This window comes from Phocoena phocoena, chromosome 20, assembly GCF_963924675.1.
Source record: "Phocoena phocoena chromosome 20, mPhoPho1.1, whole genome shotgun sequence".
In the NCBI taxonomy this organism is placed as follows: Eukaryota; Metazoa; Chordata; class Mammalia; order Artiodactyla; family Phocoenidae; genus Phocoena; species Phocoena phocoena.
Window position 1 is genome coordinate 51,020,021 of NC_089238.1, and position 12,122 is coordinate 51,032,142.

At 47.6% G+C, this 12,122-nt stretch overlaps 1 protein-coding gene across 1 annotated transcript; it reads right to left on the bottom strand.

The window, feature by feature from the left end:
• Positions 1 to 2,065: 2,065 nt before the first annotated feature.
• MAF (MAF bZIP transcription factor) lies at positions 2,066 to 3,940 on the bottom strand. The gene has a single exon (XM_065898976.1). The coding sequence runs from the start codon at positions 3,787 to 3,789 to the stop codon at positions 2,647 to 2,649; it is 1,143 nt and encodes a 380-aa protein (XP_065755048.1). The 5' UTR covers positions 3,790 to 3,940; the 3' UTR covers positions 2,066 to 2,646.
• Between the last annotated feature and the right edge of the window lie 8,182 nt (positions 3,941 to 12,122).

Here is a 12,122-nt window from a genome sequence, read left to right on the forward strand (position 1 = left end):
GGCTGAGAAGGCCCTGCTCTCTGGTTGGGATTTTTGTTTGTTTGTTTCCACCAGGGCAATGATGTCTCTACTTATTTGAAAACTGAAAACTCTGGGGGAGGGGGATTTTGAGAGATTGTAATTTACATTTATATTAAATATTACTAATTATTGGAAGGGACTGGCCTTCCACCTCACAAAACAGCCTATGTTTCACTCTGAATTATTGCCTCATCACTTGTCCATTAATCCTTCCTCTGGAGAAAAGGATGCCTTTTACACTTCTAACGCAGTGTTGGGCCCAGTTAAACTGTACACTAAGAAACTGAGTACAGAATCAAAAAAAAAAAAATGCAGTTTATTATTGTAGATTATTCTTTCTCTTGATATAACCAGAATTGAAAATGAAAGAAAAGCACATAGGAACATCACGCGTGGTTAGTTAGTAACTCAAGATATAAAACAATTTTGCACAGCAAAATATGTAAAAGAAAAGTAACTGACAAGATTTTTTTATATTTATTGTGGTAAGATTTACTTTTCATTTTGTTTTTAAAGACAGGATGTCAGTCCCTGAAAATAACATTTACTGATTATTGCCTTTAAAACTGTGGATTTTTTTTTTAAGTTACAGAAAATCCAGTTCTGCACCACAATACAACTGTAAAAAAATCTGCATCACCTTAAAACTGTGCAGTAATGCCATTTTTTATAACTGCATCCATTTATTAGCGTTCTAAACAGTTTTGCAAATTTTTTTTGTATTATATGCTTGCAGGTTATATCTTAGTGCAATTCAGTCCCAGATACTTTAATTTTGAAAAAAAAAACATACATTTTGAATGTAAAATACCCCTACAGATATAAACAGGGGTGTTTCCCCTTTTAATACTTTGGTTTTCAATACAGTCAGTGGTATAGCAAAGACTACACATACCCAACTTATATTTAAGTTGCAAGCACATGCTGTATAAGCTACTTTTTTTTAAACAGTCCCCTTGCAAACTCTACCCCCCTTAACATCACAACAGTAAACAATTTAGTGCATCAATCTTTTAAAAAATCTACAGCTAAACAGACCTAACTCTTTCAAATTTATCTATAACATTCCTTTATCTGTAGCATACATTTTAACTGGGCTAACAGATTATAAAAACTAGAATTAAATTATATACTAGAAACCCATAGCATTCCACATTTGACAATGACCAAAAGCCAAAAAAAAAAAAAAAAAAAAAAAAAAGGAAAAAGAAAACAAACCAAAAAAAATAACGGGGCAGATTTCTTTTTTTAAAAAATAAATTTTAGACTGCTTTCGGCAACAGCACAATTTTAGTCCCCCCAGTGGGGCAGTCATTCTTATTAAAAAGAAAGCATTAAGAGTTCTTTACTGTTGGCCGTGTTAAATTTTTTAACCCATTCTGGCATCTTTAACAAGGAATCCCTTCAGTGCATTTACAATGGGAGGCTGAAGTTCTGAGTAACTCAAAGCAGTTTTGGAGCAGATGCAAACTTTCATGGGAAGAAGGCTCTACGGTTGCACTTTTTTTGTTCTGAACTCAAAAAACTCATGAGGCAATAAAACAAAAGTATGAATGCCAATGCCATAAGTCTTCGAACGTCCATTTCCAAGCCAAAAGGAAAAAAAAAAAAGAAAAAAATAATTATACCATACATGTCCAGCATGCAGGCTTTTTTTTTTTATTAATATAATGTCTCTTTTCCATAAAGTCTTTGAAACAGTTATAGTTCATTGTTGCTAAGACAAAGTAGCAAGCATCATAATGCATGAGATGAGAATGAGTTTTTTAAATGGCAGACTAAACTCTCAGATTTGGCATCATAAGGACCAAAACTCACGAGTCACACCCAGAAGGTTGATGCAGGCTTGATTGTGGCAGGTTCATGAGGATTTTTCCCCTCTATTTTAGCATAACAATGCTCAAAAAAACCCGATGGAACTCAGCACGCTGCAAGTGTATAACATTTCACATTTTTTTTTTTTCCTTTGCAAGCTCAATCTCATACGAAGAACTCAGGAGGAGAAAAAAAAAACTTAGCTTTTTTTTTCCTTTTTTTTCTTTTATCTCAGAGGAGATGGGTGGAGAGGGAGTGAGGGTGGAGTGTGGGGAGGAAAAAAAAGGAGGTAACACAGCAAGCTCCAAAAACTCTAATTAAAAAAAAAAAAATCCAAACAATACGAACACACACACACAGAAAATGAACACCAGCTCATGAACTGAAGAAGAAAAAAATATGTGAATGATGCGGGCTTCAAAGGTGAGCATGAGGAACTCTGCCGAGATCGCTGAACATTGAGCACGTTGGGGGGGGAGTGTTAAAAAAAAAAAAAAAACAAACAAGCTAGCGAGTTATGGAGAATTTCAGATTGGCAATGCATGAGCCAGACAACCTGCCCCTCCCCGACTTCAAAACAGCCGTCGCCACCACCACCAACTCGGAGCACGGTGTGTGTTGTGTGTGTGTGTGCGTGTGCGTGTGTGTGTGTGCGTGTGCGTGCGCGCAGGGGGCAACTGGGGGGGGCAAGCTCGGGAGGGGAGGGGGCGAGGCGGTGGCGAGTAAGGCTCTGGAAGTGGCAAGCCCACACCCGAGTCGGACCCCCACGGAGCACTTATCAAGGTGGCTAGCTGGGATCGCGTGTCAGACTCACATGAAAAACTCGGGAGAGGACGGGTTGTCGCTGCTCGAGCCGTTTTCTCGGAAGCCGCTGCTCACCAGCTTCTCGTATTTCTCCTTGTACGCGTCCCTCTCGCGCACCAGCCTGGAGATCTCCTGCTTGAGGTGGTCGACCTGCTGCAGCAGCTGGTTCTTCTCGGACTCCAGGACGTGCCTCTGCTGCACCCTCTTGAAGCGGCAGGACTGGGCATAGCCGCGGTTTTTCAGGGTCCGCCTCTTCTGCTTCAGCCGGATCACCTCCTCCTTGCTGACCCCGCGCAGCTGCCGGTTCAGCTCGCGCACCGACATGGTCACCAGCTGCTCGTCGGAGAAGCGGTCGTCGAAGTGCAGGCCGCCGGCGGCGTGGTGCGGGTGCAGGGCGCCCCCCGCCCCCGCCGCGCCCCCGCCGCCGCCGCCGCCGCCGCCGCCGCCTCCGCCGCCGCCGCCGCCGCCGCCCCCGGCGCTGGCCGGGCCGCCGCCGCCCGAGCCGCCCGCGCCACCGGCCGAGGCGGACGCGCTGCCCGCGGCGCCGGGCGCGCCGGCCGTCGGGTGATGGTGGTGGCCGGCGGCGTGGTGGTGGTGGTGGTGGTGGTAGTGCGGGCCCGCGCCGCTCTGCGCGGCGGCCGCGGCGATCACGGCGGACACCACGGCGGCGGCGGGGCCCATCTCCTCGCCGCTGCCGCCCAGGGAGGCGCCGGCGCCGGCCCCGGCCGCCGAGGCCAGCTGCTGCGCCCCGCGCGCGTAGCCATCGAAGCCGCCCTGGAGCTGGTGGCTGTTGCTGATGAGCGCCTCGACCGCGTCCTCGGGGCTGAAGCCCAGCGCCTCGGGGTTCAGCTGCTGCGGGTAGCCGGTCATCCAGTAGTAGTCTTCCAGGTGCGCCTTCTGCTCGCTGCCCGAGCCCGGGCTGGGCGCCGAGAAGCTGGGGGAAGGGGGCACCGAGCTGCACGGCGTGCTCATGGGGGTGGAGGACAGCGAGCCCCCGGCGATGAGACGGCCACACTGGCTGATGATGCGGTCGGTCTCCACCGGTTCCTTTTTCACTTCAAACTTCATCAGATCGAAGTCATTAACATATTCCATGGCCAGGGGACTGGTGGGCAGGTCGGAGTTGCTCATTGCCAGTTCTGATGCCATTCTCCTGCCGCCGCCGCCGCCGCCGCCGCCGCTCCGCCAGATGGGCTGCAGGAGAGGGGCCAGCGGGCTGTGCTGGGTGGCCAGCGGGTGAGCCAGCTTGCCGGGCTGGGGCGCTTCTAGCTCGCGCGGCGGTGGCTGGCCCGAAACCTCCGAGCGCGCACACAACCCCCCCGCCCTGCCCGCGCCCCCCGCGCCCGCCCTCCCTCCCCCCTGCTCACGCCAATGTGCTTGCTCGCTCGCCCCGGCCCCTCCTCGCCTGCTCGCCTCCTAGCGCGCCGAGCCGGCGGCTTCAGGCTCGGGAAGGTCCTCTGCGGGCTGCGGTGGCGGCGGCGGCGGCGGCGAAGCCAGAAGAGCCCGGCTGGGTGCGCGGCGTCCCCCGCTCGCCGCTCCGCTGCGCGTTTTGCATAAGGAGTGCTCGCCTCGCCGGCCCGGGCTGCAGGCGGGGCGCGCGCGGCGGCCGCTCGGGGCTGGAGGCGCGGCGGGCCGCTGTCCGGGCGGCGCGGGCCTTGGCACAGGGGAGTTAACACTTCATGCTTCTCGCCTCCTCTTCTGCCTGGCTTTTTTTTTTTTTTTCCTTTCCTCTCTCTCTCTCTCTCAACCTCGCGGTCTTCCTCCCTCCGTGCCAAGTGCAAGACAGAGGTGCAGCCGGGCTGGAGGAAAGGGAGGGGGGAGCGGAGTTCTTTCTTGCCTTTTTTTTTTTTTAAAGCGAAATAGCGAAGTCCTGGGGAAAGGCGAGGCGGAGAGCAAAAGGGGAGAGGCCGAGCCGACGAGCAGCCCGAGCTACAGCTCGAAGATGAAAAAAAGATTTTAAAGCCTCTGATCCAGCAAGAAGAGTTTAAAGCAATTGCTGAGTTTTATAGCACTTGTGACGTCAGGCCCAAAAGGGAAATTGACTGGTACTCCGGACCAATGGGAGGCGGCGAGAGCGGCCGCGATTAGCATAATATAGAAACAAGGAAACTTTTCCGAGCTGTCAATCAGAGCCCAATCAGCTGACTGTCAGCTGGGACTGGCAGTCTTAACCCTTCCTGTGCCGCAGCCTCCTCGGGAAGTTGCAAAGCCCGGCGCAAAGTTTGGTGCAAGAGGGGAAGGAGCTTTCCAGGGGGACTGCGGAAACCCGGGTGGACCGGCAGGACGGTTGGCTTTACTTCGGAGCGAGAAAGGCCTGCCTTCCGGAGCCCCAGCTCGCCCGCCACTCGCTCGGGATTGGCCGCCGCCCCCCCACCGCCGACCACCATCCCCAGGGTCGTGAATTCACCGGGTAGCTTTTTCTCCTTGCTCCACCTTCGGCACCCAGGTGTCCGCCCGGGGGACCTTCCTTCCCCCGAGCCTGGCAGTGCCCGGAGCTCAAACTTGGCCCAAACTCTTTGTCCCTCTTCCCGGTGGCCGCGCGCGGGTGTGCAGGGGTCCAGACGGCGCGGAGGACGTCGCCCCGCCGCGCGCCTGCCGGGGCGGTCTGGAGTCGGCGGAAAGAGAAAGCGCGCTTTATCACCCTCTTTTAAAGGAGGTGAACTAAGTTGTTCGGGAGCCATTCCGCGCGGGGGCTGGCTGCCCGCTGGCGTCGCATGCCCTTGCGGGGGGAGCGAACTCCTCCGCGAATTAACTCCGGGAAAGCTCGGAGTCAGGTCAGCCCGGCTCACCCTCCGGCTTCCGACTCTGGCCCGAGTTTGGCCTTTGAGATTCATTTCTCTCTCCCCCCCCCCGCTCACTCACTCGCTCGCTCACACACACACACACACACACACACACACACACACCCTTATGAAATCTGACTCCTGTTTATCAGGGTGCCGCGCGCCCTTTGCACTTTTACGTTTCACTTAATTATTTCAGACTTGATCGTGGCGTGGAACAAGGGGTACAAAAAAAACAAACACCCAGCCTTCACCAGCTCCCCTCGAAGGGTTAAATTTTAAACGGCGGTTTCTCGGACGGGCCCGGAAACCTAGAGTGGGGGTGGGGTGGAGTGGAGTGGGGGGGCTGCATCTCCCCCTCGGGGTCGCGGATGCTAATGACTATTCAGTTTTCTAGACCGATCCTTCTAAAGCTTATGCAAAAAAGAAAAAGGAAGGAAAGAGAAAGAAAAGAAAAAAGAACCAACAACTCTGTTTCTAAGATTTTAAAGCGATAGACCAGATGGAGAAGCCGAGATTGACTTGGGGGGAAGCAAGAGTGCGTGAAGCCGACCCAGCGTTTGAAAGACCAGCCCGCCCTCTTGGATGTTGGACTGTTGATTCCTCCAATTAATGAAATGCATTTGGTGTTAATCATATTTATCTTATTTTATGGGACGGGGGGGGGGACGCTAGGACGGTGCATTAAAAAAAAAAATTCTGAAAAGCCTGCAAAACGATCGAAGAGTGAAAACTATTGTTGGACCGACTTGGTTTTTACCTCAACAGCGCCACCTTTCGGCAAAGGTCAGTTGAAATTGATCCGTGTCCAGTTTTGTTGATGAAATGAAAAGAAGCTGGTTTCCCTAGGTGGGAGGAGAAAAGAGGCACAGAAAGTTAGTTTGACTGCAGTGGGAGAACCCGACTTTGTTAGGAAAGGGGCTGAAGGCAGTGCTGGCAGGTGCGAGAATCATTTTTCCCTACCATCCCCCTTGACTGTGAATACAGAGGCCAGGGGACCCAGGAGCCTTCCAAGTGTAACTATGGCTGAGAGGCTTATGCAAGAGGATCCCATGTAACAAACAGGGCCCCAAACCCTTTAAAAGTGCCAGGATGGATTTTTGACGGGCTTTATGGCAATATCAATAGAATTAAAGTTACTTGTAATTCAGTGATAAATGAGATGTCTCTAGTAAGTAAGATTAAGTGCAGTGCTATAAAGTTGTTTATCTGAAAAGTAATTCTCAGAAAACCTGACTTCTGACACTTAGTCATATATTAAGCCAGCTTCTTGAACACTGCACTTCAGAACGCTCTCACCCACTGGACAGCATACTTTACTATTTATAACGAGACCTTAGGTGTCACTCATTGGCTTCATACACCAGATTAGACTTGTTTGTTAATTTCTCTCATGCTGGCAGCCTTGGGTTTCAGCAAACCCTGGAATCCCTAAGGAGAGATTCCCCAAAACGTTTGTAGGCACATCGTTACCCTAAAAGGACAGCACTGTTGCTGTTTTCTAGAAAAGCACTTTTTCTTTTCATCATCACTGCAGAGAAGCTGTTTATATGGGTAGTTTTGGTTTTATGGGAGTACTTTGTTGGGATGGAATGAGGTATGTCTATTACCAGTTGGGGAAGAAAGAGTGAAGATTATGTCAATATTTATGCAACCTAACAGAATTCCTTTGCTTTCCTCCTCTCAAACTGTATTTCACCTAGTAATGAAGTTAAGGGATTACAGTTTATGTATTCAGACGAAAATTTACTGCTTAAATTACATAAACATATCGTGTCATTAGCACTGTCTATAGCAATACTTTTCTAAGCTTTTTTAAAATCACTAGCCACAAATGTCTGAAGTTTCTATTTTGCATGTAAAGTATGAATTTCAGCATGCTTAGGAAGAAGTAATTCAGTTTTTACGAGAATTTTTTTCTTTAATCCTTTTGCATCACAGTTTTGGTAAAAGCTGTGAGATACGATCCCTGCCTTTCATGAAAGTATTTTTGGTCAGGAACACTGAAACTGCTACACTTATAAATAAACAACATTTATAAACAAAGTTCACCAATGAGGAAGACCATGAGATATAGATTCATGGCCATGCACCTAATTGTTGCAATTATGTGTCATTTCTAGATATTAAATACCCATGTTTGGTCAGATAAATGTATTATTATCTGCACATTTTTATGGTTTATTTTTGTACACTGCTGTCAAACCAGACAGGGTATCTTTTTTTTTCTCTCATTGCAGAATCTTTTATAGTCTCTCATTTTCTCTTGGAAAAAAAAAAAAAAAAAGGAAGATCCGAATTATTTTTTAGACGTGGAGCAGCGGTGCCCTCAAGCTTATAACTTAATTCTCATTTTTGTCCTTTTTCCTTTATTATTTGGTGATTCACAGGGGTGTCTAAACATTTACAGTCTTCTGTTAGTGGCGTTTCTCTTGTAACAATTGAGCTCTCTCATTTTAATTAGTACTATTCAGGTTTTTGAGTCTCTACAATTATAGCAGGCCACATTTCTTTAGATTTCTTTGCTAACATTGTTTGTTTCACTTTGCTCCAAGCCAATCTAATCCAAATACAATATGAACTGTGCCTTCTTACTGCTTAATACTCCCTTGCTATATATACTCTAGTAATCTCTGTAGAACAATACAGAGTAATTTAGAAACCATGCGTTTGTCATTATTGACCAGTTCAAACCAGTAGCATTCAGGTTCCTGAAAGCAGTGAATCTTTATAGAAGAATTTGCGGGAGGGAGGAGGGCATGGGTCGGATCACGTAGGAGATTGTGAAACCGTAACATCAAAAACGCAATTTTGGTTTCATGTCAGTACATACATAATAACTTTTTGCAAAAAAAAACTATTTTAAATCCTGTTTACGTCCAAATTATAATGATTAAAAGTGAAAGATAATATAGTTTTCCTGATTGTGAGTTACAGCAACTCAGGTGTATCACGTTGGAATCAGACATATATAATCTAAAAAGAACAAGATGCATCAAGGGTAGTGTCTGAACTCTTTTTATCCAGGAGCTGATTTTATGGTGCAGAACTAACCAGTGTCCACTGAGTTTCACTCTGAAACCAACTAAATCGATTTGAGAAAAGAGTTGTTCAGAGGAACTGAATGATAAGGCATGGAGTGTTGTTCCTAGCTGTAGTGTTAGAGAAAAATCCTTTCAGCAGTCTTTAGTGAGCAGGGCAAGTAAGTCAGAAATCACTGTTAGCAGATTCATGGACGAAAATTAATCGCATCAGACGAGATAATCTGATAAGGGTAAAATTGCTGAGGAAACAGTCTTGCCTCATATTGGAGAATGTGAGACAACAGTCTGATTACTGGGAGTCGTTATGAATAGGTGAATTATGTGCTAAATAATCATCAGAGTAAATCAGCGTTTATTAATTCTTTTCTCTTTAAGCAATTCACAGTTGTAAGTTAAAGCCGCTCTCTCTTTGAAGACACATCTTCTATAATTTTTATTAGAGGTAATTTATTATTTGCATTACCTGTATTTACTTCATAATTGAACATTTTACATTCAAATTTATGTAATGCATTATGCCTGAGAATATATTTCTGCCTGATTAGCATAAATAGTCACTTACCTCATGAATTACTAACAAAGTTTATCTTAAAATATAGTTTTTTTTTATTAAGTGGAACACAAACATATGTACAGTAAATTCTGATTTTCCAGTGCAGTTAGAGAACGGCTCACGTTTGGTTTCGGGGAAGGCAGGCCTTCAGAGGAGGGGAGTAAGTGTGAGGAGAGAGCGAAAAGTAGACAAATGGCATCTGGAGGTTTCTTTGGGGGGGGTTATCATTTCGATGGGGGTATAGGCCTGGTGCGGGTGGGCAGCGGGACGAGGGCAGAAGAAGGGTCTGGGGTCTTCATACACTGTTTACATTGTTTGCTGGAAAGTGGATTCTGAAAAAAAACCCCACAACTCGTCACCTGTGCCTTTGTGAAGGACCCTGGTAGCAAGTGCTCGAGTCTGGGGTCTTGTTTGTTTTGTTTGCTTGTTTGTGTCAGAGAGTTCTACCTTAGAACACAATACACATCATTTAATAAAATTCTTGTTTGTTTTGCACCAGAGATGTGGAAAAGCCAGATGTTTTCTCAAGTGAGAATTCCCGGGACAGCCTCCCAGATTTCCTCCAGCTTTCCTCCCTCCCTCACCCGACAGACACCCAGTGTGGCCTGGCAGACAGGACGTGATTGATAATAGCTCCGTGCACACACCGGCATTTGAACGAAAGGACTTCTTCGGGGTTTAGGCACCAGATGGAGATCCAAAATGATGGGGCCTCTTTCCTACTCTCGCCATTCCAAATCAACAGATTTCCGCGCTTGTTGGTTTTTTCCCCTTCTTTCCTTCTTTCAGGCCATGGACGTCTCCCTGGCTTTTTCTTTTCCTTCAATTAGGAACCCCTTGCAATTCACCATCCCATTGTTACCCTTTTTGATCCTACTCACAGCTGTACCACGCAGGGAACTTGTCTCGAAAGCATTCAACCCTTCAGAGATGTACTGTGCTGAAATCAGAACTGATTTTTTTAAAAAAGGCAGGAATAAAGAAACGAACCTGATACTGGGACAGTGTCTGTTCAGGATGTGTCTTCTGTGCAGGGGAACCCAGGGGACAGGCTGGTGGTAGTGCTGCCTCTGCGGAGTTTTGGTCACTCTCCTTCCTCCCCCTGGGTCTGGGGTGACTCTTAGGTCCTGTTCCGGAGGCATTTAGCAGCCACTCGGCCTGGGAGCTGGAACCTGGAGTTCTAGAAAACACAAACCAAACTTAAATACGTGTGTGCTGATGCAGACGATTTCTGAATCTGTATGTTTCTCAGTTTGTTTGGCTGGACCTGAGAGAAGAGATCCCTTGTGGCCTGTGTTGTATCTTTGTTCTTGGTTGCATCATGGGTTTTGCTGAACCTTCTCACATGTTGTTCTGTGCACTGAAAACACCAAACTCGCCCAGTGACACCCTCACGGCATTATCCATCATGGCAGTGTTGCTGGTTGAACAGAGAACTGAGTGAAACATCCCCGCCCCTAACCCCCAATAAAAATGAAAGTCCAACTTATAGACCTTTTGCCAGTATTCTTATTTTGTCATTTTATAAACAGCGATCCATGCTCTTGGTTAAATATAAACATTTGAACAAGACAGAAATGGGAGGACATCAAACAAAAGAACCACAGTTCCTCATCTCCACTCTGGTCCCCTAGTCGTGGTCTCAGGTGTGACCATCTATGACAGTTGGGGTCCGGGTGGACACACTTTACAGAATGGAATCGTAGCAGGCACGCCATGCTTCACGCCATGCTCCTGGCAACACACGCACCCTAACCATCTCAAAAAGCAGCTTGGGGCACTCCTCTGTTCTTTGGCAGAATTCACTTCGGAGAGGGGCCCAGGAAAACATTTTCATTTCTTCTAAAATCAGAGTTAAAGAAATGAAAATCATCTAGCATGGATTCTGTCAGTATACAAACAAAGCCATAAATTTTAATTAAGTTTTCTTGTGGAAGGAGTCCAGGGAAACCAAAGCACGTAGCACCCACACAAGTCCGTGTGTGGTCCTGACAGCATGTACTTGATTACCTCCAGTGATTGGGTGCTCACTACCTCCCTATTTTACCTTCTATCTTCCCACAGTCCTGAGACTGTCAGGAGAGCTGTTTGTTTGTTTGTCTGTTTGTCTACTATCAAGTCATATCCCTTCTTCTCTACACTCAAAATCCTTTGGGGATTATACACTTACATCCTTTGGGGGCTCTGAGGAGTAGAAGACAACCACTATGACACCCTCTCCGTGCCTTTCCTTTTCATTTCTAGACATAGTCAGTGCCTTTAGCATTTCCACATATGCCTGCATTTCAAGCGCCCCTGCCTCGAGGTCGCTGCCCCCACCTGAGGGTTCAGGTTCCAGAGCTGAACTCGGATCCCCAGGCTGTAGCCCCACCCTCTGCCTCCTTGAGCTGCAGTCTGTCTGCTCCCCATGCTAGACCACAATTTCCCGACCTCTCCGGCAGACACATAACACCAGGGACTCATCGAGCACGGCCCCAGGCCTTTTCTCCTCGTATTTCCCCTATCCTCTGTTTGTGGGCTAACGTTTTGGAGCCCAAGCACGGAAACATACAACGATCCCCCTAGGGTCCATCTCATTCGATCAAGACTGTTCCCTGCTGCCTAAATCTCTTTGAATCTAGGATGTGCCATTAATTCGCTTCCCACCTTTGCACCAGCTGCAAATGAAACTGATGCGCTTAACCTCTCAGAAGCAGGCCCCTCACCTGCAAAATGGGAGGTGGGCAGGATCAGAGATTGTGCCTGTGAAGTGGCTCTCACCACATGAGGCCACAGGGCAGCTGTGTAAATGGCTGGGGACCTCTGCACTTCTGACCCTCCCCCTGACCTGCTGATGACAGCATTGCAAGGGACCAAGCCCCTCAGCAACCCAGTAGAGACGGCCCCTCCCAGTCCCCCCATTATACAAAATGACCCACTGGATTATTCGAGTCCCCTAGTGGACATTTAAAATTAAACGGGCCTAGAACATCACCAAATCAACAGGGAAATGCAAGTCAAAGCCACAATGAGATATCACCTCACACCTGTTAGGATGGCTATTATCGAAAAGACAAAAGATAACAAGGGTTGGTGGAGATGTGGCAACAAAAGGGAACCCTT

Excerpts from the sequence above, each read along its gene's own strand:
- MAF (XM_065898976.1), bottom strand. The coding sequence starts at position 3,789 with ATGGCATCAGAACTGGCAATGAGCAACTCCGACCTGCCCACCAGTCCC.